The sequence below is a fragment of the Danio rerio genome, chromosome 19 (genome assembly GCF_049306965.1).
Source record: "Danio rerio strain Tuebingen ecotype United States chromosome 19, GRCz12tu, whole genome shotgun sequence".
Lineage (NCBI taxonomy): Eukaryota > Metazoa > Chordata > Actinopteri > Cypriniformes > Danionidae > Danio > Danio rerio.
Window position 1 is genome coordinate 22,406,511 of NC_133194.1, and position 26,835 is coordinate 22,433,345.

General features: G+C 35.4%; 1 protein-coding gene across 5 annotated transcripts in view; it reads left to right on the forward strand.

Moving 5' to 3' along the window:
• osbpl3a (oxysterol binding protein-like 3a) overlaps positions 1–26,095 on the forward strand; it is a 44,818-nt gene extending 18,723 nt beyond the window's left edge. For 4 of the 5 annotated variants that reach the window (XM_073930786.1, XM_073930787.1, XM_073930785.1 and 1 more), the window contains 20 exons: positions 1,139–1,255; positions 1,361–1,414; positions 3,161–3,274; positions 3,357–3,485; positions 5,631–5,724; positions 5,858–5,961; positions 6,277–6,360; positions 6,455–6,605; positions 11,149–11,234; positions 11,309–11,440; positions 15,453–15,546; positions 15,626–15,870; positions 19,113–19,250; positions 19,338–19,401; positions 19,486–19,564; positions 19,655–19,805; positions 22,474–22,618; positions 24,453–24,579; positions 24,685–24,807; positions 24,905–26,095. In XM_073930786.1, the coding sequence (XP_073786887.1) occupies positions 1,139–1,255; positions 1,361–1,414; positions 3,161–3,274; positions 3,357–3,485; positions 5,631–5,724; positions 5,858–5,961; positions 6,277–6,360; positions 6,455–6,605; positions 11,149–11,234; positions 11,309–11,440; positions 15,453–15,546; positions 15,626–15,870; positions 19,113–19,250; positions 19,338–19,401; positions 19,486–19,564; positions 19,655–19,805; positions 22,474–22,618; positions 24,453–24,579; positions 24,685–24,807; positions 24,905–25,001 (2,328 nt within the window). In that variant the 3' untranslated portion in view covers positions 25,002–26,095. 5 annotated transcript variants of the gene reach the window in all.
• The last annotated feature ends 740 nt before the right edge of the window (positions 26,096–26,835 follow it).

Here is a 26,835-nt window from a genome sequence, read left to right on the forward strand (position 1 = left end):
GGAAATATGTTAGCAAATTTCTTATTGCAGTTGAATTGCTAAAGCTTTTATCCCGATATACAGCACTATCAAAATATTGACCTAATCTGCAAAAGAGTTTAATTTTAATAATTATTAATTTATTCATTTTCTCTTCAACTTAGTCCCTTCAGAAATGTGGGGTCGCCACAGCAGAACGAACCGCCAACTTATCCTGACTCAACCCATCTCTGGGAAACATCCACACACACTCATTCACACTCATATACTATGGACAATTTAGCTTACTCAATTCACCTGTACCGCATGTCTTTGCACTGTGGGGGAAACCTGAGCACCCGGAGGAAACCCACGTGAACGCAGGGAGAACATGCAAACTCCTCACAAAAACGCCAACTGACCCAGTCGAGGCTCGAACCAGCGACATTCTTGCTGTGAGGCGACAGCACTACCTACTTCGCCACTGTGTTGTAGCGTTTATAGTTAAATTAACCACAAAAACATTTAGTGTATTGCTTTATTTTGTATTCATGTTTAAAGTAAGTGTTTTAAACAAATCAAATTGCAAAGTTGGTTTATGCATTAGAGTCAATAGTAAGAAATAACTACATTTATTACAATTACCATGTTAATAACTCAATTTTGCTATTTATTAACTCTGATTAATAAAATAATTATAACTTTTGACTTTAATACATTATTAGAGATTAACCAAGAAATAAACGTTTCTAAAGATTAATAAAAGTTTTCGTTGTGGTGCAAATTTAGCTATATTGTCAAGTGTTAACAAAAATACCCCTATAAAAAGTTACAGAATTTTTAATTAGTTATTTTATTAGTTATTAAGCTATAATTCCTTGTTTATTTTTGAAAGTAAAATGCTTATTAAGCCTTAAAGCATTTGGAGAACCCCTGAAATGCAGCAATCTGAGTATTCTAAAAAGACATTCTAAAAATGTAAATAACTTTTGACATTATTTTTATGTGCCCAAGATATAAATATTGTGGATGTTCATTATCAAGGTATATTGAATTACTGAATGTCTCCATATGTCTAGAGGAAAGTTGTTGTTGTTGTTGTTGTTGTTTTTCTGACACAGCCTTTTATTCAAATTTACATCTGTGTCCTATCTCGTTTTATTTTTTTATTCTTCTTTAGGGCAGTTGGGAGGTGGTTGAGGATATGCAGGGATTGATAGGAGATATCCAAAAGCCCGAGAAGCAGGAAGGTTTGCTGTTAAAAAAGAGGAAGTGGCCTATGAAGGGCTGGCATAAGGTGATCATGTGATTTTGTCATTGAACTCAATGATATTTAAATGATTGTGTGTGTCCTAAATGTGCTTAAAGGCAATTTCTTTTCATGTCCACTTGTTTTTAACAGAGATATTTCCTGCTTGAAAGGGGGATCCTTACATATGCCAAGACTGGCAGTGATGTGAGTGTGAAAACCTAGTCATTCACATATATTTACTAATAACTTTATAGTAACTAACAGTGTTGGGAGTTAGGCATGGCACGATAACCATTTTCAAGGTATACCATGGTTTGGAAAGTCAAGGTTTTAATACCGCCAACATTTTCTGTTATACCATTTCTATGTTTATGTAAGATTTTTTTTTTTTGTTACTTTTTTTTTTAAGACAACAGTATCTCCTCCAGAAAAGATATCCAATATTGGCATTTTGAATGAGATTTTAAAACTAATAAGACAGCAGAAGTCAATGATTCATTTGAATTATTCAGCCTGACATATTTACTGTTTCACAATATTTTACATTTATATGAAGCTATAGTAAACTATATTGGCTGCGTCACAAATCACCTACTACTCAGTAGGTACTGCATTTGAATTTACTACTCGATCGATAGAAATGTACATTCTACACATTATGAATGCGAGTAGTATGAATGGAACTTGGACGTACTATGGATGTCATTATCATGTGACCTACCCACTTTACTCCCATTCATTAATTTTCTGGCGGTACATCATGGAATAGCGTAGCATTTATTGGATGCGCACTTCAGAATCTCATCTGGTTACTTTTTGCATACTGTTATTCTATGTATTTAGACATACTACTTGGCTCGTATATTGCTTTTAGCAACTGTATACTACTATATAGTATAGAATTATGTGATTTCGGATGCAGCCATTGGGTTCAAAGGAGAAAAAAAGTGTTTCTTTTATACCCAGACATTTAAAAATAATATATTTTAGAGCAGTAACCACAATACTGTGAAATCGTGATATTTTTATCTTGGATTTATCATACCGTTAGAATCTTATGTCGGCCCATGCGAATTAAGGGTAACTCATTACAAGTAATGCAAGTTACGTAATATTACTTTTTTAAGTAACAAGTAACTCATTACATTAAAAAATGAAGTAGTTATATTTTAATTTCTTTTTTTTAATTTTTTAGAAATTTCTTTTTCAGTGTGAACACACTACTTACACTATTTATACTACAAAATGGCGTAGAATAGTGCATACGTATGCGATTTGGGACGCAGCTATACTCTCATTGATTTGAATGCATAAAAAAGTGATTTTACTTCACTAATAAGACAAAAGTAGCAAACACATTCCTTTAAACAAACCTTAATTTGTGTATACAGCATGTATAGCTCTGGGGTCAGAAAGTGCTCAGTAGATGACATTATCCTAAAATATAATTTTTTTATTAAATTATTATTTTTGGTATTTTTATTTAAGGTAAATAAAGGCTATAGAGTGTGTTGTTATTGCAGAGCTCCTCTGTTAAATAATAATAATAATTAAAAACACCTGTGAGTTCTGAAAGAGTTTAAGCCTCAGCAAAAGTATTGAAAAGTAACACAAAAGTAATGTAACACATTACTTAACTTACTTAACATAACATAACATTACTTAACATAAAAAGTAACGCAAGTAGTAAAAAGTAATGCAACTAGTTTCTTTTTTGGGGAGTAACTCAATATTGTAATACGTTACTTTTAAAAGTAACTTTCTCCAACACTGGAAACTAATAACCTTAACTTTTCTGACTCTTTGAAACAATAATAATTGTAAAAAGAACTATAGATAATGAAGTTGACTTGAATTAAATTGAATATTACACACTCGTATGCTGAGTAACCTTACTTAAATCCTGTCAGAGATGTTGTTTTAATTGTTTCCATGTGATTGATTCCTCAGCTAAAGAAGGGGAGATTACGAGGCCGCATTGATGTTGGTCTTTCTGTCATGGCCATGAAGAAAAAGTCCATGTGCATCGACCTGGACACAGAGGACAGTATCTATCACCTCAAGGTATTGGCATATACACAAAACAACTGTTCTTATTTTGAGATTGCACTTTCTTATTACGCTCCATTTACTGTGACGTTCACAGGCAAAGACTCGGAGTCTGTTTGATCTGTGGGTGATGCAACTACGGCATCATCGAATTTTCCGTCAGAATGAGATTGCCATGGAGCCTCCCGAGAGACAGCTGCAATCTGACCCCGCCTCCAGCAGACAAGTACTCACTCTGTTTATACAGTAATCAGTCACAGTGGAATATAAATGTCAGCCTTTAGACTCTCTGCTCGATCAACAGAATATTTGACTCTAAAGCTGTAATAAAAATCACAATAATAACAAGATCTAAATTCAGCTTGAACCTGATATTTAGTTAATTTTTTAAAGTTATGATAGATGCTAATATTCCTTTTATATCTTTATGACTTTTAAAAAATGTAATCTAATTGTTTTGTTAAATCACGCATAAAATCATTATAAAGTGTACAGATTTTAAAATTATGTACAATAGTTTGCATTTGTAGAAAACTTTAAGAATTTGTTGCAGTAAAATGTTAATAATATGACCACTTTTTTTAAAAAGTATTAAAACTAATATACATATTGTGCACGCTTAACAGAAAAAAACATTATAATATAATAATATTATATGTATATTATATTATGTATATTACCATAATATGTTTGCAGATATTACAGAAACATGCAAAGTGAAGATTCTTGTTAATCTGAAAAACAGTGCTGAAGTCCGATATTCTGTTTTTCTTTTTTTCCATGCCAGAACGTCTGTCTTTGTTTTGGTTCTTTTTACCTACCCACAGCTAGTTTAGCTAATTATATTTCAGCTACTTGTTGGAAAACTGCTTATTTTATTCACTCATTCAGAATGGCTCTTAAAGCATGCGCCCGTGACTGAAATGCGACCTCCGGTGGACAGTAGAAAACTCCAAAATGAGACTCAGATATAGAGTTCCACATGAGATGGCTATCACATAGCAAATAATATAAATATTACGAGCGTAGACATTAGGTGAGCAGGTTACATTGAACCACGTGTTCCAACAACATGCTACGTGACAAGATTTGCAGTGATAAGCAATTTGGTTGTTTGTACAAGACACGTAACATGACGTTTAAATACAGCCATTCAGAAGCAGAGAATATGCACTTGCTCATGAAATGGCAATGCTTCTAACTAATTAATACATATTAAACACTATTAACACTTTAACATTATTAAATGTACATTGAATGTGCTTACATTCAATTACATGCTGAATGTGTTGGTTTTGAGTCACAGCTCTAAAGTTCAATTTCAAACAGTTTGTTTTATTTTCAGGATCTGAGGTGAACTCTGCTGCCGCTTTCAGTAGAATGGCATTAAATGTCATGTCAAATGGCATTCAAGCTCACATTATTAGCATTTAACACTAAATAAAGCACATGAGGTTTACCTGAGGGAAGCGGCACCAATGTCAGTTTGTGCTGCTAAAAATAGAAGCTGATTCTAATATATCAATTTAAAGAGTTGGTTAGAACAAAAACTCCTTTTAATATGGAACATATTCCCTCAATCACATGTCTTTGCATTAATTTAGAACACAACTTAAATCAGCCTTTGGGCTCAATTGTCAGACTGCTTTCTCAATCTGGCAACCTTGGCTTGCGTTTGTTTTGATCCAGGAATGTAATACCTAGTTCAACCACTGGGTGTCAAACTTACATCGTGCACCTTTAACAATGGTGATACACTAACGTTTCAAGTGGTGCTCGCTGCAGAGCCATTTGGGCGAGCTGAGCTCCAGCGAGGGGGAGCTTGAGCTCCATCTTTTTTGCACTTCTTCTACAAGTGATGTCACTGGGGGTAGGGTTAGGGGTGGGGTTGGTATACGCATTAAAACAGCTTACAGGAGGAGGAGCGAGAGCTCATGCTCCCCCTCGCTGGAGCTCAGCTCTGCTCAAATGGCTCTGCAGCGAGCGCCCTCTCTAACGTTTGGATATTTGGGATCTGTATGTCTTTTTATAAAATGAAATTAATACTTTTATTTCAGTTAGACTCATTTAAGAAATGTTTTTTTTAAACAATAAGCTGCTAAACTGTTTTGACAATTCAAATTGTAATAAGAAGAAATGATTCTTGATCATTAAGTCAACATTATGGAATATTTTCTGAAAGGACAACCAAGACCAAAGAAGTAATTTATATACATTTTTCAAATGTTTATTATTATCACATAAATCAAACCTTGGTGAGAATTAAAGACTTTAAAATATCTTGGGCACATACTTTTTATCATATGTGTGTCTTTTTTCTAATATCACACAAAGGCTTCCTGTAATAACACATTGTCTCGTTGTTTTTCAGTGTCCCCAGCGTTCTTTTATCTCCATGCAGCCTTCAGCCTTATTGAAGAACAACTGGCGCCAAAACTCACAAGATATGGAGAAATGCTACAAAGGTAGTTGCAGAAAACTGCAATGATACATCATTCTGTGCTTCTGTTCTTGGCACAAATGCTACTTATTTCTTAGATAAAGTACATCATTGTAACATTTCAAGTAAAAAAAATGAAATAGTAACATTTTTGATAGATCTGTCAGAGTGTGAATCTTCATTGCTGGAATTAAATCTGCTGCTGAAAAATATGGAGGTTCTTCATCGAACATTCTCAGCACCTGCCATTAACTTACTGCAGGTAAATAGCATTTGCATGTTGTATGTATTTTTATAATTTTTTGTCAAAATGTTTAGTTTATATCTGATGGTTAATCAATCTACTGAGATATGAACTGTAGTTTTTAATTCTAAAAATAAAAAAGTGCATTTTGTTCAAGTTTGATCTTTATATAATTTTTTGCTTGAGATAATTTAGGATTCCAATTTTAAATAAAAATGAGAAATGTTGAAATAAAACAAACTTAAATTTGTTTTATTTCATTTAATGTTCTTTTTTAAAAGGAAGTAATACAAATATTTGTCATTTGGTTTAATTTTGTAACTTTGACCACAGAGCGAAGGTTCCAAAAAAGAGAAACGAGGACACAAAAAATGGAAATCAAAGAATTATAGCAAGGAAAATAAAAATGCTCTACAGGTATAATAACAACATCTAACTCCCCTGTACACATACAGATATCCTCACAGATTCTCTCTCAAGCAGTTAAATGATATATCTGTTTTTCCATCAGAATCCTGATGCTCCATCTTCTCGTCTACATGTGTCCCATCCTAACTTGGTATATTCAGAACCCGTTTCACCAGACTCATGCCTGGAGAGTCCAGACTCACCCACGGAAGCCTCTCGAATGCAGGAGGAGTTCTGTCGGCTTGCTGGCACTGGTTAGTTTGAATAGTCACGTTTGCACCATGTCAGAAATTATTATATTATATTAATAAATCTCCCCTGGTCCTTGATTTTGATTTGATTTAAAGCTGATTTGAACAAACTTTCACCTGTGACCTCAATGAATCAGTATTGCTGCTCTAGAGTGGACAGTCTAAAAAAATAAATTTCAGACGCCAGATATATTTTTTTTACATTTTCTTTTAACAAGTTCATGTCAGGACACTATGTGCAGTTTATTTATAAACTTATTTCTAGAGGATTACGTGCTTATGATTGACCACGGCTGGTCCAACACTAGCCAACAAATGAATTATTAATCGGATGAATCTTAAAACATTATAAATAAATAGAGTTTCGTACTTCAGTTATCTTCGTCTTGAAGAATCCCTCTTCCACCCCTACTACTCCTTTTTCCTAGATAGGGTGGTACAGCAGCTCAGTGGTTAGCACTATTGCCTCAAAGCAAGAATGTCACCAGTTAAACTCTTTAATAGGCCAGTCAACGTTTCTGTGGGGAGTTTACATGTTCTCCCCGTGCTCGCGTGGGTTTTCCCAGGGTTCCCCGGTTTCGTCCCACAGTCCAAAGACATGCAACATAAGTTCATTGACTAAACCAAATTGGCACAATAGATGAGCTCTTAGTCAAGATCCCATCTATGCCTTTCAGTCAGCAGTCTATCTCTTCATAGTCATGCTTATCTGTCATAAGCCATAACTAAACCAGGGGATTTCTCGAGACATACCTGAGCTCAAACTCCTCTCTTACCCTTCACATGAGAGGGAGCCCCTAGCTTGAGGATCTTCTTAGCTCAGGGCTCTCTCCTGGGACAGCATGGCAAACACGCTGTATTATTTATTATTAGCTAACGCCTGTTTCACACCGCAAGCGTCAGCGGCGCGTGAGCAGAGCGTGAGCAGCGCGTGTGTTTTCGGCGTCCATGTTAACAGATTAGAGCTTTCATACCGCGCGCAGCAGCAGCGCGTCAGTGCGAGGCGTGAGCGTCGCCGAAGCAGCAGTGCAGCGATAGTTTCGGCGCTGGGTCTATTTTTGATGCGCTGCTCACGCTCAATTAAAGTGACAGTGCATTGATAATGACCAAAATCATTAAATGACAGTAAAAAGTAGCAATTTTACCCAATAAATGCGTTAATAATGTCAAATGGTTTATATATAGTCATTCAAATGAACTTAAAACGATTAAAAACGGCAACAAACATTTATTTAGGCCCAAACTACAAAACCAAATGTAAAACAATTTTACTATCAGTTTTGCTTAAGTTGCACACTAGTGTTGTAGGAGAGGGTAAATGGAATATTTACGGGATTTGTAGTCCATTGCGAAGTGTATTGTGGGTAGTGTAGTTCGACACGCATGCTGGATGATGTGAGCTCGCTGTGTTCTGTGCAGCTGAGCAGAGCAAGAAAGTTTTAATCGGCTTTGTTTTTTGTTCACTCGAGTTATTCCTACCGGGAGCTGTTTGCACTGTGAATCTCACAACACGAAAATAAGTAAAAGAATGGCATGCATTGGTTACTTTTGTCCGTCTCATCATCTGCACGAGCATGAATTAACGAGCTGTTATTCTGCCGCTGGACATCACTGAAGCGGATAAATTAACACTAGTTTGATCATGTATAAATATCATTATAACTACATTGTATAAATATGATTATAACTAGGTCTACAGCAACCTGATAATCAAAAAACAAATGACATGATATCACAGGCGATTGTCTTCTGACTGTAGACAGTAGACACCTCTCATATAAGTTAGCTTGAGAAGCATACAGTACTATTTGATCTATAAAATTTGTAAAATAAACATTTGCAGGTTAATGAAACAGCATATGAGGGGCCTTGGTGCAGATGAAAAGTTTAAAAAGTGTATTTGTATATAGAGGGGTAACTAGATAGAATAGACAGAGATAGGTTGATCTCAGCAGCAGCTGCCGAAGAGCTGCGCGCTGCAGACGCAGCTGGTGTGAAAGGCAAACGCCTGCGTGCTGCTACTGCTCGACAAACGCGCTGCTCACGCTCTGCTCACACGCCGCTGACGCTTGCGGTGTGAAACAGGCGTAAGTGTGAACTTTTGAAAGTTTATTGATGTAAATGAGGATAGCGGTTACATAAACTGTGACAATATACTCAATCCTTTATACTGGAGATCATGGTTATGGGTGGACCATTAAAGTATTCATAGTTGTGTAAATTTTGTCAAGCTTACAGTTTTCTGAATTATTTTTGGTTTCAAGTTATCTCAAACCATTGAGATTAATTTGTTTTAATGCTTTTCCACTATCGGTTTAAACGGTTCCATTCTGTGCTGATCTGGTCCAGTCAGCACGAAAATGGTTTCTGTTTCTACAGTGGTACTGATAACAGGGCTCTTTGGAATGCAATACAAATGCGTCAGTCGATGCCTTGGTAATGCAAGTTAATGAGATTTTTTTTCTGATATTTTTATTGATAAATAATAAAAATAAATAAATGTATAACACACTTTCACTTCCACCGATCACACAGAATGGGCTTTATGCGTTGAGAGTAGAGGTGTGAACCTATACTGGTCTCACAGTTCGGTTCGGTTACGATTATCATGCCATCAATTCGGTTCAATTTGATGTCTCGGTCGGTGCATCACGGAGCATTGACGATGCTTTCCATACACAGTGTTATATTTTGGGGGGGAGGCTAAAACATGCTGTCTGTATAAACACAGACACACAGCACCACACTGTCTCTCATTCAAACTCAAACGCAAACATAGACAGCACCAAACAAACAAACAAACAAACACGCACACAAACACACACTTAAGCCCTCGCAATATGCGTTTAGCCGGGAGAGCACGGCCTTTGCACTCCGCGCGAGCTCTCCCGGCTAAATGCATATTGCGAGGGCTTAAAGGGAGCAGAGGTCGTAATGTTGAGCGAAAAAAAAGAAAAGAAAAAAGACAGCTGTGAAACATAACCAGCTTTGTCTTTTTGTAGGAAACACACTTTAGATCTTTTTAGGGTAAGAGGTTTTTGAGTTATTGCCGCTATAACTGAATGTGTCAGGAATATCGAAAACAAAACCAACTTAACCACGCTCATTTCTGGCGCCCCCCTGGATGTACAGCGCCCTTGGCATTTTCCTTCTCTGCCTATGCCACGGACCGGCCCTGAGTTGGCTCCTGAGTGTTGTAAATACCGGCGTTCACCTCCCTTGCGACAGAGCACATAGGAGATAGATGACGTCAGTACATAATAACCGGTTATGATTATTACTGAACCGATATCAAATTATCCGCGTCTGCATCGCGGTGAACCGAATAAACAATTAATTTTGGCACCCCTAGATGAGAGACATCTTTTTTGAAAGGTTTACTAATGGCCTCAATCTTTTCTGCGTGCTGTTTATGCACCCTACGTGCCCTGCGTTTTAACCGCCTGGTGTACTTTGCGTTTTTGCCCTTGTGCACCGTGCGCTCTCAGTTCAGAAAAAAAAAGTCAACTCTTAGCATAACAACATGGTACGTCAGTCGCGTCTGTTTCATTCTCTAATCAAATGAAAGCAGAGGCGTGGTTTCCGTTGAAGTGCCTGCAGTGTTTATGTTATCTAGACAACAACAGAAACTTTTGAAGACGGAGGAGAGACTTGTGGTTGCTGTTTTGGGTTATCTTAGAGCTGTATGACTTCACAAATCATGAATACCACAAAATTAATAATTATTAAAATTATATTATATCAACAGCAACACTTAAACAATACCCAGGTGATTCAGTCATTGCCTAGCGACATACTGTAAAAAATGTACCCCGCTCCTTTTTTTCTTGTAAACTAAAAAAGGCAGTGCGATGCGCCTCACATTTTTGGAACACAAAAGCACCTTCAATGTGATCAGCTATGGAGAAACTAGCAGGCAACACAGTGGTGACGTCAGACACACTTTACAAGTCCAGCACTGTTGTCAAATGGTGCCTAGAACCATTTGTGCCGAGAATAGTTTGTAATTATCCCGTGCCATTCCAGGCTTACATGGAAATGCAACTGGAACCATTCTTGATATAGAACAGTTCGACACTATAGTGAAAAATCTGCTAATGTACAGGTAGTTCACTAAAACTGTTGTGACTGCATGGAATGGTTAAGAAAAGAGAACTGTTCAGTCCATTAGCAGTAAAGCCGTTGTTGCTTGGCAGAAGAATAACATTTTTATTCATATCAATGCATTTGATTTGCTTTGCTTTATTGTGTGAAACTATGTACAGTATATTGAATGACCATTTTATAAAAGCAACAAGGATCCCAAAATTGACAGTATAATTAATTTATTATAGCTTAAGGGGCTTAGGCAATCTTGTCTGTTATAAATCCACTGTAATTAAAGTTAGTTTTAAAAATATTTTAATGTTCAATATTAAGTTTTGCTTTTGTTTAAAGTTTGTACTGATAATCATAAAATATTACTTGTATTGTTATCAGCTACTGACAGTTTTATATGATAAAAATCATATAATTGAATTATACGAATTTTCTTTTTTTCTGCTAGTTCATTCCACTCTTCGGTCAGCGTACTCTTTACTTTGCTCCGAGAGAGACAGAGTCAAGAACACACTGGATTTTATCAGTGAGAAGGTATGCAGACAAAACATTTATGTAATCCGTTTGCTGTTATCAACAAAGCTCATTTTATCTTCTCGCCTAATCAGGACGTCTTTGATGGGTCACGGCCTTTGCTGCAGCAAATGTCTAGTGAGAGCCGAGGGTCAATCCCAGAATCCATGTCAGAGTTCTTTGATGCTAAAGAGTACCTGCTGTCTGGCAGCTCATCTGATAATGAGGTCAGTTTGGCATAAATCACTTTTTGAATGATTTTCAGATTTTAAAGTGGCCCTGGTATTTTATAATACTCTTCACAAATACTACTATGTCTTTCATATAGTGGGTGATGTACAGTACTAGTTTGTGAATGTAAAAGATCAGTTTATTTTCAAAAATTAAATAGAGATAAATGTTTTCTGAGCTGCAAAAGCAAATCAACTCTGCAAGTTCTTAAAAAATGAGTCTCAGGTTTATGTAAAATCCAAGGCATTGTTGCTGTTTGTGTCTTTGTTTATACAAGTCTTGACATTCAGATATGATAAAAAGCGTTTTGTTTCCAATAGGAGTGTAATGGATCACCCACCGTTGATCGGTGGTCCATTAGGATCACAACCCAGAGTTCGGAACGCACGTGACCCGCAGATTATTAACTTTTTTTTTTTTTTTTCGTATTTTGAACCTTTGGAACGCACGTGACCCGCAAATTAATAACTTTTTTTTTTTAATTCGTAGGTTAATCTAAATTAATTATCCATTTATAACAACCGCAGAGGGATTGCCTTTTGCGTCATTCAAATCACGTTTATGAAAGCATTTTGGCTTCCCTGTAAAATATAACGATGATGGGAAAAGTTGTTGTGGGACATACCTAAATGCTTTCTTAGGCTATTAATTAAAGGTGTTTTCTGTCACTGTTTGTTAAGCCTGCATTAAAAGGCACCTATGGTGAAACATCTACTTTTCAAGCTGTTTGGACAGACATATGTGTAAGTATAGTGTATAGACCGCCATATTGGGGTGATATAAACACAGCCAGTCCTATTTTTTTTCAATTTAAAACGATAAAAGCGATGGACCAATTGGAGCGGTTTTTAGATCGACCTTGACGTAGGAGTCCGGTGCCTCAGTCAAAGTTAATTCAGTGTGTGTAGTTTAATCTAGGTGTACAAGCTCGGAACTTGCACACAGTTGGCTGTAAAACTATACAAAGACACAAATGATTGTGTACTCTGCTTGGTCTGTGTCCGAGGCGTACATGGATGGCTGAATTCTGATCCTCTCATGCTGCTTCTCTCTATTTGCCTGTTTGTTGCCAAACACAGAGCGAGGGAGCTCTTGGCTCCGCCAAGTTACGTACATTGTTACGTTGGGGCGGGAATGTTAAACTAATTTTCATATGAATCAACACACCCCTAAAACAGCAAGCAGTGTACACACCCCCAACATGACACTTTTGAACACATTATAATAAAAAAATCTGAACTGTGTTTTGAACTGAATCTAAACTGGCACACTCAGAAGAACCATAATATTAATATTAAATCATAAAAAGGGGTAAACTATGTGCCCTTTAATGCATTCAGTTCAAAGATGCACAAATAAACATTAAAAGGTTGTGATCTCAATTCAAACCTGTGCAACATGAATGATAAATGATAATGATTTGCATGTTTATTAATCTTTTGAAGCGCTGCATGGGATAACAGTTTATAGTTCAGATATAAACACTAATGTTTATGGTAAAGATTAAAGTCACCGTTTAATATAACCTAATGCTGGTGAATGTTGTAGCAATTACATTGTGTAACCAATTGGTGGCAACAACCATCAAAATTATGTCACTGAATAGGTTTTCAAAAAAGATCCAACTATAATGAAACAAGTTTTATGTGTGAATTGTTCAATCATTCATTAAAAATAAATGTGATATGTTCTACAAGATGTTAGATTTCTATATTTAGCATTATTAGCAACAGTAGCGAAGATCATTTTTTTGTATTAAATATTTTCCTTATTTTCATCTGGTTCTTTTTTTTATTTTTATTTTTATTAAAATTACAGGTTGTAACTTCTGTTTGTTAAAACCAGTAATATTTTTATGTAAATAGAAAGCAAATAACGTTTACCTCCTACCTTTTTTTGCTGATCTGAAAAATGGTCCGAGCCATGACTCAAAAACCATAGCATGATCCAAACCGTGAGATTTGTTATACGTTAAACTACTAGTTTCCAACGTGATGCAAGTAATATACTAGTCACTCACAAAAGGTTTGAACTTTTGAACACATTGGAGCACTAGACCCAATCACCAACAACTCGGTATGTCTTGTAAACACTCTTGAAAAGTGATAAGAAAATAACACCACGTGCAAGACTGGAAATGGTACCCCGCAATAACTGTTTTAAATAATTTGCCATTCACATGGCCTGTGCGTGGATTTTCTGTGAAAGGGTGAAAAAGAAAAAAGATTATGTAAGAGGAGATGGTTGTGGAGATGCAGGGGACAGGAATGTGCATTTTGCAACGAAAGGGAAAAATTGGAGGTTAAAAAACGATTTTGTGATGTGCTGTGGTTAGTCAAGCAAATTTTTCTTCTTTGTTGATTTAATTCAATTTATTTTTATTTATATAGCACTTTTCACAATGTAGACTGTGTCAAAGCAGCTTAACATGGTTCTAGTAAAGTCCAGATTTCAGAGTTAGAGTTCAGTTTAATTTAGTTTAGTGTGGTTTCAATTTCACTGTTGAAAGTTCAAACACTGTAGAGTGTATTCACCGAAGTGCAGCTCTACAAATTCCGATCCAAGCTATCCAGTGATGACAGTCGCGAGACAAATGTTACTGTTTAATGTAATCGTTTACTCTGATTATGTTGTCTATAACCCCTCCCCATACTCTCTGATGCTCTGTATCTCGCTTTCTCTTTGGGTTTAGATCCTTTGTATAGGTCAACTTATTTCATACAGTGTGTTTTTGAATCGTCAACCGCTCCAGATATTTTAGCATGCCAAATATTTCACAGGCTTTTGTGACATGTCTGCAATTTTCTTCGATTGCGTCTTTGATTATTCACACTGCGTGATTGCTGCTTGTGTATTTGCTTCAGATTTCAGACATTTGTCAGAGATTTCACAACTTGTTGGTGAGTGAAAGTCAGTGCTAAAATCGTGTAGTGTGAACTCAGCATAAAACAAATTTAGGAACCTTTAAACTATCATAATGGGACACTGAGAAAATGCATGAAATGCACATTAAAAATGCACAATAAAATAAAAAAATATAGGTTAAATCAGGGTGTCCATGAGGTCTTGTAAAGTATTAAAAGTTCATCAATCAATTTACAGAAATTTAAGGTGATTATACAATGTTTAAATCTATGCTAAAGTTTAAATCTAATCAGCAAATATTGAAACGCTGTGTAGATTATGAAATGATAAACTCGTGCTAGATTTGATGTTTAGCTGGTAGCCCACAAAGCACTGTTATTCAAGTTTTGCTGTAGGTGCCACCTGCCAGAAGACATTGAATTAGTGTTTGTATTCAGCATGTCTCATGTTTTAGTTTTGTGCGGGTATTTTTTTGTGTAACAATTTAAAAACTGTAGATTTACTTAATATTTTTAAATTATCCAATCTATATTAAATCATTAACTGCACACACTAATGTAGGTTGAGCCTTGGTGTGAATCATGACTAAAGTTGCCTCTACTTCTAAGTTAAGTCAGATGGTTCAGCCTGTGATTAAAGGCAAAAAAAACAAACATTTTTGTCACATACTCATTAGATTTTTTTCTGTTTTCTGAAATTCTAACATTCAAACATTTTCTCTAAAATTCTCTAAAACAGAAATCGGTGTTGTAATTGGGCAATTTGGCCAATTTCTTTTCCAATTTTTTTTTTTTCCATTTTTTTTACAACAAACATTTAGTAAATATACAAGTTTAAGTGCCCCCAGTGTTACTGGTTAAAACCTAAAAAGTGGCGATGAGGTCTTAAAATGTATGGAAATCGTCTTTAAAAGTATAAAAAGGTTTATATATATGTATATATATATACATATATATATATATATATATATATATATATATATATATATATATATATATATATATATATATATATATATATATATATATATATATATATATATATATACATACACAGTACACTGTAAATGTGAACCACTGTAAACGTGAATTTCATCATGACCATTTTGAACATTTTTATTTTATTTTTTTTATTCATAACCAGGTGTCTGATGATGATTCTTACGTCAGTGATGTAAGCGACAGTACATCAGTAGAGTTTTGCAGGAATGAGAATGGCAACATGAGGGAGATTTTTGGTGAGAAACTGGGAAGCACACACTTTTGAGTTAACCTGTTTAAAGCTTTGTTTTTTAATTAATCGGTTGTGTGTTTTAGTGTCTTCAGGTAATGGCAATGAGAGTGCAGTGATGCGGCGAGCACGTTTACCAAGTGCACGCATGAACGAGAGTGTAAATCTGTGGAGTATCTTGCGCAGTAACATCGGTAAAGACCTGTCAAAAGTGGCCATGCCTGTTCAACTCAATGAACCCATGAACACTCTGCAGAGACTGTGTGAGGAAGTTGAATACTGCCACCTGCTGGACACTGCTGCAAACACACACGACCCACATATGCGCATGGTGAGATCAATCTTTAGATACATCTGTATAAATGTAGGAATGGAATGGCCAGCAATGCACTGTATTCAAATTTTTTTTTAATGCCAAAACTTATGTAAGTTTTTGCAATGGATATATCAAAATGTATTTTATAAATAGTAATATGCATTGGCAATGCAATGTCTGTTGCGATTGGTCAGCGGTGTTCAGTGTGAGACAGAGAGAAATGCCCACCACGGCTTATCAACATTGTTGAAGCAGTCAGAGTGCAGAGTGTATGTGTGAGTGTAATGCGGTATAACACCAGCATATTGCCCTATTCTTAACTATGACACACATTCACTGTTAATCCACAAAGTGGCATAAGCTGATCTATTTTGAAACTTGACCACCACATGTGTATAGGAACAGCTGACGGTGGCCATACCAACGACAAACGGCAGTGAATCGTGAGCACACAAACGCATTTAAATCTGTAAACAAAATGAACTCACCCTAATTTAAAACTTGGTTTTAAACGCGAAATGACAATATAATGAGTTAACCAGATGTAGTACAAGTAACAAAACACAATTAAATCATTTTAATCGCACTTAAGTTACTTACACTTGTAAAATGGAGGAAGAAACTGATCCATGAACTGTGTACTGTAAAGTTTCTGTCAAGCTCTGACAAAGTCCTATACATCAACAGTCTTTTCTGATTCTTCCTTTAACAAACGGCCAATTAATCCCCCATTGAAAGCGTGTAGATTGCTGAAGCACTTGACTGGAACACAGCACAAGGCTTGGGCTATAATGCTGAGGTATTTTTGCAAAAATAAACTTCAACCACTAACTCTTCACAGCCTCATCTTTGGGTAAAGAAAATAACTTTCCCTCAAGCCGCCTTTCCACTGCACACGACATTTGGACACGACTGTCGGAATACGCCCCCTTGTGGCAGCCGCACAGTATTTTCAGTGTTGTCGTTCACCCTGGGGGAGGGAAGCTGATTCGGTGTCCGGAAAAAAGGAGGGCAAAAGCAAGAGCCTTTATTCTCTGTGTGTTTACATAGTTTAATGGATGAATGAATACTAGAAACTCATAGACCGCTAAAATATTGGAGGGAATGTGGAGATATTAAAAAATATATATTTTTATTACTTTCTTACTTACATTTATGAAAACAGAAGTTTTTTTTTTTTTTTTACATATAGACTTTTTTTAATTCAAAAAATAACCAAATAAACTATTTCTCATCTCGCGCGCACTGATCTGCTTGGACAACACTGGAATACATCATATCCGGTCGGCAGGTCGCATACGGTCTAGTCGCAGGAGTTCAAATATTTCAACGGATCCGCAGCTCAAATCGGATCCGAATTTTCCGCATACGGAGATGATCGGAACTCAATGCAGCTCCTGGACTGCTGTCCATTGGAAATGAATGACTTCTGGTCTGTTGCTGGTCGTTTGTCGTGTGCAGTGGAAAGGAGGCTTCACACTTCACACCTGACATGATTCAACCATGATCTGCTACAGTGTATGTCTTCTTTTTCTGCGCAGTATTTGCGCAGGGATGGGAGGGTTCATTTTTCCCGGGTCTGCGCGGTCAACAAATGGGCTGGGCTTGAGTTCTGTATCAATGTCACACTGACCACTACTTGTCAACTCTATTATAGATTAATCAATAGTTTTAAACACTTTCAGATTTAAACTTTAGCTGGATATTTCACTTCACTTAGAGCTGTGTTACATAGTACATGTAGGATCATAAAAAACCCATAATAGCCCCCCATCTTTAAAAAAAAAAAAGTTGATACCTATGCCTCCAAACATGACTGAATTTCTGATGTAAAAGACTAAATGAAATTTTTGTAAAATATAAAACAGATTTAGTGCTTAAAGAAACAGTTCATCCAAAACTGAAAATTCTGTCATCATTTACTACCTTCCAGTAGTTTCAAACTGGGTTGATATTTTTTTCTGGTAAACACAAAAGATGATGTTGTGAAGACTGTTGAACATCAGTAGCCATTGACTTACATTGACCACAGGTCATGGAGTTTCTTGAAATGCATGGAATTTTTTAGGGCTAGTCCAGACATTGAAAGTCAGGGTATGTTTTATGATTTATATATATAAATAGTACTTGAGTATTTAAAGTTTTTAATTGATGTAAAAGAATAATTTAAAGTATTAATCATTGTTGTGTTATAGTTATAATCAAATCAAAATGAATAACTTTTCATATATAACATCTCTTGAATTAAATAAGGCATTTCCAGGTCTGCTTTGCTGTAGTGTTTAAAATCTATTTTCTCTTTTGTCTGCTTAGTGCTAATTAGTCGTGGAAATGCAGCTTTTTAGTCAGTAAAAGTCATAGAAATTTGACAATTTTGCTTTGAGTGATAAAATTTTACATAGTAGATTTTTTTTCTCTCAATGTGAAAGTCCACTGATAGTAGTTTGTAACATTCTTTGAAAGATATACTAATGTGTTTAACAGACAAAACAGTGTGAAAGTACACTTTAATGTGAATGATTAGAAAATTTATTTAAGCCATTAATTTTACTGTACTGTACTTAACTGCAAAATATATTTACAAACAAGAATCTTGACTGTATAAATTGGGGTTGTGTTTGCTAAAGCAAAGCCTTTGTACAACCTCTGTGCTAAAAACCATCTTGATAATGTTTTTGCAAAATAAATTCAATAATAAAGCTTAGCATACTTATCAGCTGCTGTTGTATAAAGCTGATTTTATTCTGCACAAACAACCAAATGGATGTGCATCCAAGCTATTTGAATAGAATAGACTTTATTTGTCATTACACATAGAAGTACAACAAAACATTTGGTACCCCGTCAAATTGATGCTCTCACACAGCTTTATTTTCCACAAAATTTAATTATTAGACACAGTATTGGTCTGAACTGTAACTGTTTACTAGATCTTTAATTAAACCAAATGCTTGCAGACAGAATAAAATACAGAAGGCAGCCTACATTCGTCTACTTAGTACTAATATTATTGTTTAGTCACAAGATGGCGTGAAACGGTAAAAAACAGCGATGTAACATTCAAGATGATTTGTAGTACCTGGTTAAACCCAGGTTTTAGTGTTACGTTTGTTATCTAAGAATGATAGTCCTTGAATGTCATGATTGGCCAATCAGAGTCAAGAATTCCAGAGAGCCTTATAATAATAATTGTGATTATTAACCATCACTATACAGTCCTATGTTTAACCATATATCCTCCTCTTGTGGGTTTGCAGGTTTATATAGCAGCATTTGCTATTTCTGCCTATGCATGCTCGTTCACTAGAGCAGGAGGAAAACCATTTAATCCTATATTGGGAGAAACATTCGAGTGTATGCGGGCGGATAAGGGCTTCCGCTTCATTGCTGAACAAGTAAGTGCACATAAAAAAAAAATAAAAAATTCTATATCTAAACAAAAGCATATGCACTCACATGCACCGTTACATTGTGTGCTTTAGGTCAGTCACCATCCACCTGTGTCTGCTTGCCATTGCGAGTCTAAAAGCTACACGTTTTGGCAAGGTAAGTGATGCGCATTTTGTCAGTGGCAAATCTTTAGGCATTTAGCAGGATTTGGATGTGCATTTTTCTGCTTTTCTTCATTAGATATGCGCTGGAAGAATAAGTTTTGGGGAAAATCGATGGAGATTGTTCCCATGGGAGTCACTCATTTAGAGTTGCCAGGGTAAGTTCATTCTATTTTGAATTACTCTGCTTCCCATTTCGCTTCCATTACATCATGTGTTGTCTCACACTATCACTTGCTCATTCTCAGTTTTGGGGATCGTTATGAGTGGAGTAAGGTCACTTCATGCATTCATAACATTCTGAGTGGTCAGCGCTGGATCGAGCACTATGGGGAAATGTCAATTAAACACTCGAACACTACTGGAGATGTCAGTCATTGCAAAATCACATTTCTTAAGGTGAGACCATTAGGACATGCAAAACTCAAAGAACCAAGTCATACCACATTGACGCGATTTTCTCAATTTCACAAATCTGTTTCAAAAGATTTCATAAGGACAAAATTTACTAGTACAACTAATGCAATCTTTTTATAATCTACATGAAGTTAAAATAACTTTAGCCATATTTTTAAACTAAATTTTGTTAAAATATAACAGTTAAAGTGATAGTACACACAAAAACAAACATTCTCTCACCATTTAGTGCTGCCTTACCTTCATGAGTTTCATATTTTCTGTTGAATGCAAATGAAGATACTTTGAAGAATGTTGAAATCCTGTAACCGTTGACTCTCATAGTAGGAAAAACTACTCCATTTAAAAGATGGTATTATTTACAGAAATGTAAATCTAATGCATTTGTTCAAAATGCATTGTCTCGAGGAGCAAGATGAGTAAAAATATAGAGAATATGCACTATAGTGGCATGGAGTGGTGACTTTTTTGACCAGGTATGTAATGTATTAGACCTGTTTCCCACTGGATATTTTAGCACCTTATGTTTATAGTGCCATCCATGTTAACAGACAACATTCTTTACAATGCATGCAAAGATGGTGCAGTAGTTTGTAACAGGGCCGAGTCGAATTGGCAGTGTATATTTGTGCTGCACAATTAATGCTGAATTAAAGCCCCGGGGCAGTGTTCTTAGTCAAATAAAATACTAAATATACTAAAATGCATGAAAACGTTATTGCCAGGATATTTTGCCCATACAGTTTTAGTAGTGAAAAAGAAAAATTCTATCAATAAGTACTTAATCCTCATATTGTTCTAAACCTCTGAGATCTCCTTTCATTTTTTGAACACAAATTAAGGTTTTTGTGGTAAAATCAGAACTCTCTGATTTTCCATAAACGACAGTCTTGAAGGTACCAAAAAATTGTAGTCAAAGTTGTCCATGTGTCTTCAGTATTTTTATACAGGTGGATTCAAAAGGAATACCACAACTTTGAAAATCTGTATTCAATTAAAGAAACATGATGGAACCTTGGGTAATTAATCAATGTGAAGTGTACTTAACTTTTTTCAGTAAAAAACAAGTTCATAGATCTTTAATATGACCCCCTCCAGACACTTGAGTGACTTCAGCCTGCTACTCGAACTCGTTCCACACTCTCTGTAGCATCTTTGGTATAACAGTTAATCCTTCTTTTAGTTCCTCGGTGTGAAACTTCTGAGCTTCCTTAAATTGATGACAAATCTTCCTTGTAGAGTCTTCAATCTTTTTAAAAAAATGTGGTATTCTTTTTAAATCACCCTGTATTATAAATCCACGAGAATACATTTGTGCTCAAATAAAAGAACAATTATGATTAAGTTTTTCTCCTAAGTGTCAGTATAGGGTGCTTGTTCACAAGTACTGTACACTGGTGTATTCCATACTCGCATGCAACTTTCTGTTTAAAATATAATTTATAAATTGAAATAAATTGTGAGAGAGGAACATTGTTGCATCACAGCTGAGCATTTTGCCTAGCATTAAATCAAATAACATGCCTGATTATGGGGTGAACACCGGAAAAAGGTGACACAGTGAATGAGAATGTTTAATCAGTACACAACCTTTTGCTGTGCTTGTGCTTCCAGTGTGAAACTGGTATGAGATATGTCAATGAGAAACGCCATGGAAGTCAAATTATCAAAACAAGGCTGTTGCCAGGAACTACCACTAGGTGGCAGTGTCTTCCTGTGTACCTCAAAGCATAAAAAATGCCCTCTTAAGTGTTTGTTTCAATTAGATTTATTTATGAGTGTTACCAAATATTGTTTAACTTGAACAAATATGGTTTCAGTGGACTTTCAAAATTCAATTTTCATTTTGTTTGAAAACGTTTTATCCTTTATTCATATTTATATTTTTGGACATGTTTATACAACAATGTTTTCTTTGATTTCTGAAGAAATGTTTTCGATTTTCTTTGAACATTCTAACTTTTAAAAATGGGATTTGACATGCAAGTTTTTGAATATGATACCATTAGTCTCCATGTTATCCATGCATAATCGCATGCATTTATGATTGTTATGACAGTTATGTGTGTTATGATCTACAACAAAAGCAAAAGGTGTCAGAGTTTTTGTGGATTTACTTACTTGGATGCCTCTTTAACTGACACACATTAGCAGGAAAATATCATTTGATAATAATTTGATATATTTTATTGCCTTCATTTTATAATATTAACTTTAAATTTCCTTGTCAAGTAAGATGTAAAATATAGTACAATTAATTAGCCAGGTCCAAAATTTATTCTCTAATGGCCTCACTTGAACTCCTACAGTGTTATGTCTTTGCACTTAAAAAAATCAAATGAAACATGGCACTAAGCCTGCCTTTTGTTCTGTGAATGAACTGGGCTGCATGGTACTAATATTTAGTGAAGATTTATTCAGGTATTACTTGAAAACCGCATATTAAAAACAGGTAGTTTAGATTGAAGCATCAATATCATATCATCAAATTCAGTTAAAATAGAGAACTATTGTGGGGAATTAATTCCACTTGTGTGTGTTTGCGTCTGTGTTTGTCTTGCCACATGTTCTGCATTCATTTTATGAATGGTTTGTGTATATATCCTGTTTTTAAACAGATGATTAACTTTCATACCATCTTTATATTCAGTCAAGGTCTGGGGGTCTGAATGCTAATGAGGTAGAGGGTCTGGTTACTGATTTGGAGGGGCGTATCATTCACTCCTTGTTTGGCAAGTGGAACGAGGCCTTGTATCTGGGCAAACCGCCTTCAGCAACGTGCATCTGGAGAGCAAGTGAGTTTCAGTAACTGTTTAACTGTATTTAAATGGTCTAAACATTATGGCTGATTATGATTGTCATTTTTTAAGCAAATGTTATGTATATGTAGAAGAATTCAAATGATATATATATATATATATATATATATATATATATATATATATATATATATATATATATATATATATATATATATATATATATATGAATTATTTTAATTTCATTTGATTTTATCTTTTTTTTAAATAAAGTAAATACAAATTGAATGCAAATTCAATCTCTGCATGTGTTGGGCACTTATAGAACATCAGCATTTTCTTGGTTAGCACTGTAAACAAAGAAGCTCCACTGGTAGTGGTCAAGCAGTGTAAAGAAAATCTAAAAAAATAAAGTACCATCTGGACTTTTCTGAAGACAGAGGGTTTGCACTGCCATTCAGTATTTTAGGATATTTATCAACAGTTCCATGCATCAGGAACAGTGAGGTTTTACCATTTAGTTATTTTCAATTTAACAATAAGCCACACATAGGACAAAATCAACAAGTAAACTGAATGAAGCCCATGTATAGCACATCAATGATCAGTCATTGCTAGTGTTCTCTGTGCTGCTTGTAGAACAGTATGTCTGTTAGTTTATCTCGTCTCCCATCTCTGGCCAATGTTAAAGGGATTGTTCATCTAAAACTGAAAACGTAGTTATTTCCCATCAGGCCATTGAAGATCGAAATGATGTTTTCAGTAGAACTTTAAATGAATGAAATGGCATTAACGCACACCTTTAGAGTTATTTACCGTTGGACTCTCATGTTTAGGCATGGTTCAAGTTTCAAAAATGGTGTAACAGAAGAAGCAATTTTTGGAAAAGAAGCACTCAGTACGTAACCAGTGCGAGAGTTAACCTATCACACTAAGAATTAGTTACAAAAAGTGTTATTTTGGGTGTGAGGGAACAATTTAGCCTTAGTTTAGCTGTTGTTTAGCCATAGTTTAAATTTAGCAGTTGACCAATGATGCACTGAACTTTCTAATTACACCAGTGACATCGGATGCTCTAGAGACCAACCTAGACTAATCATACTGATGTAATTGTTTGCATCAAAGAGTTAAGATTACAAAGTTGTTTGCCTGTTTTATTTAAAGCATTATCAAAAAATGTACTCTGATGTATTTCAGAAGATTCGGCACTTGCACACTTTTGACTTTGTAGATCCTGCCATAGCACTCTAGGCAGTTTTTTTTTTTTTTTTTTTTTTTTTTTTTTTTTTTTTTTTTTTTTTGGAGAGAATTTGCAGGTTTGGCATGCTGTCCCGGGAAAGAACCTTGAGCTTGGAAATAAGTGAGCTCAGGAGGGATCCTGCCAGGTGTGTTAGCATATAAGGGGGTAGGAGATCAGGTAGGTCTCGAAAGCTCCACCTAGTAAAAAAGGAACAGGAGGAGATGGGGTGGAAAGGGGGATTCTTCCAAAATGAAGATAAGGAAGTAGGGTAAAATCAGTCTATTTATTGTGGGCCTTGATCAATCTGATTGGAATAATGCGGACTACGAATGAGAGACCAGTTGAGATCAATCATATTACATTCCCCTCTTGAAATTAGTTTAAAAACTTGACTTCATCTTGTGTGACTCTTGAACAAATAATGAATTTAAGTCTGTTTAACTGACTACATTTTTATTAAACAATACTTTTGATGCAGTAAAAGGAAATTAGTGAATCTGAAAATTCACTTTTTAACTTTAAGTTCATCTGTGGCTAAAAACACTTGCTCATATTCAATACCTAACTTGCGAATGTTGACCTCAGGGGGCGCTAACACAGCACTGTTTTTGTTCATGTATCTCAATATAGATCCTATGCCTGAGAACCATGAGCAGTACTATGGATTCACCCAGTTTGCAATTCAATTAAATGAATTGGAGGAGGGTTTAAAGCCACTGTTGCCCCCAACAGACACCCGTTTTAGGCCGGACCAAAGGTACACACACATTTCAAACCATTTCAAGTATGTTTTCCCCAAGTAACCTCTTCTAAAAGCCAATTTTGCATGCCATCGGCTGTTTATTGGCCCACTTTTGATTAGATTACTTGAAGAGGGTGATGTTGCCGGAGCAGAAGAACAGAAAGAAAGAATTGAAGTCCTTCAGAGAGAGAGGAGGAGAGTCCTGCAAGAAAATAACATGACCCACTCCCCCCGATTTTTCAAGTAAGTGACTGTGTTTTGAACACAGACGTGGTTGTTTTTGCATTCAAGTTTTCATCACGAGTTTCTGTCTGTAATGCAGTTTTGTTAATTCAATCAGGCGTGCTAAAGACGACACATGGGTGAGCAATGGCACATATTGGGAGCTCAGGAAGGATCCTGGATTCAGCAAATTAGAATTCCCTGTACTCTGGTGACCAACAGTCCATGCTTTTTTGTATATATTATCTAGTGCAATCTTGTTAACAGTGTGGGCTTTATGTGTACTGTGCATATGTTGATGTTTTTGTATTGGTATTTATCTTTGTTAAATGTAAACATTTATGGCATTATATAGAAAATATCTTTAGAAACACATTTATGTCTTGACAAACTGCCTTGCAAATGCACTGACCAATAACTTTCATAAGTGCCTGGATGTAATTAGTGTTTCCATTCAAAGTCTTTCTGTTATTCTTGTTTCTATCCAATAATCAAAAAAATTACGTTAAAGAAATTGCCTTTACTGAATCTAAATAATATAAATATTAATAATTAGTAATATTAATAATATCTCATTTCTGTCATGTTAAAAGCATTAGGCATTTAAATTTCAATGTGGTAGTGTGTGTTGTGCTGCCCTTCAATTTTATTTAATCAGCACAAAATATTTTATAAAGTCAAATTATTACAGGAATGAGAATTTAAGGCGCATAATTGTCATAAAAGTGAATCTTGGTCTTAAAATAGAGTTTATGCAAAATATAATTCCTTATTTATATACATGTTAAAAAATAATTGATTTTGAGTGCAATGTTGGACTGAATTTTATATGACATTCACATTAGGTAAGTTTGTATATAAATCTTTGAACACCAAAGTTTTGACTCAGTTGTTGACTCCAACAATTCACTCAGTCGTAATTATGGAATATAGAATCCATGAATATGTTTGAAAATAGATTTATTTTTCCTTAAAGGGACGATGATAATAGAAAATGTAATAATATATGAAAAGAAATTGTCAAACATATCAAAAAAAGATTGCACATTTTTTGTGTATGTATGTGGAAGAGCGACAGTCTATATGCTCTCACGTGCTGTTCCTGTTACACTTGATAACTGCGGTCCTGTTTCTGGGTGTGGTGTTTTACTGAAATATGATAAACACAACATTACTTTCTTTAGTTGGGTACACACTTGAACTTTACACAGATGGGCACTGTTGCTTTCAGAAGATTAAGGACAGGTTACATCAGTATACGACTGACCATATGTTGGGTTTGAGCAATAAATAATGTGCACAATTCAAAGAATGTTTCCTTGTTTTTTTAATTATACGAAGGCTTTTGAATAGTCACTTATTGTTTAAATCGAATGACATGGTATTACTGTATGTTTTTTAGTTTAATAGACTAAAATGCGGGTATTTGTTAACATTCATTTTCTTTTCGGCTTAGTCCCTTTATTAATCTGGGGTCGCCACAGCGGAATGAACCGCCAACTTATCCAGCATATGTTTTACACAGCGGATGACCTTCCAGCTGCAACCCATCTCTGGGAAACATCCATACACACTCATTTTCACACGTACACTGTGAACAATTTAGCTTACCCAATTCACCTGTACTGCATGTCTTTGGACTGTGGGGGAAACCGGAGCACCCGGAGGAAACCCACAGGGAGAACATGCAAACTCCACACAGAAATGCTAACTGACCCAGCCGAGGCTTGAACCAGCGACCTTTTCTGCTGTGAGGCGACAGCCCTACCTACTACACCACTGCATCTCCCCCTATTTGTTAACATGCTTGACAAAAAACATTTCTGAGAAGAATTCTTTAAGATATAGTTCATCAAAAAAATTTAAATTCTGTCATCATTTACTCACAGTTCATTTGTTTCAAACCAGTTTGCCTTTATTTTTTCTGCTGAACCCACAAGAAGATATTTTGAAGAATGCTAGGAACCCGTAACCAATGACTCATTGTTTCATAGTATTTGTTCTTCCTATGAAAGTCAGTGGTTACTGGTTTTCACGTTTTTTTTAAAT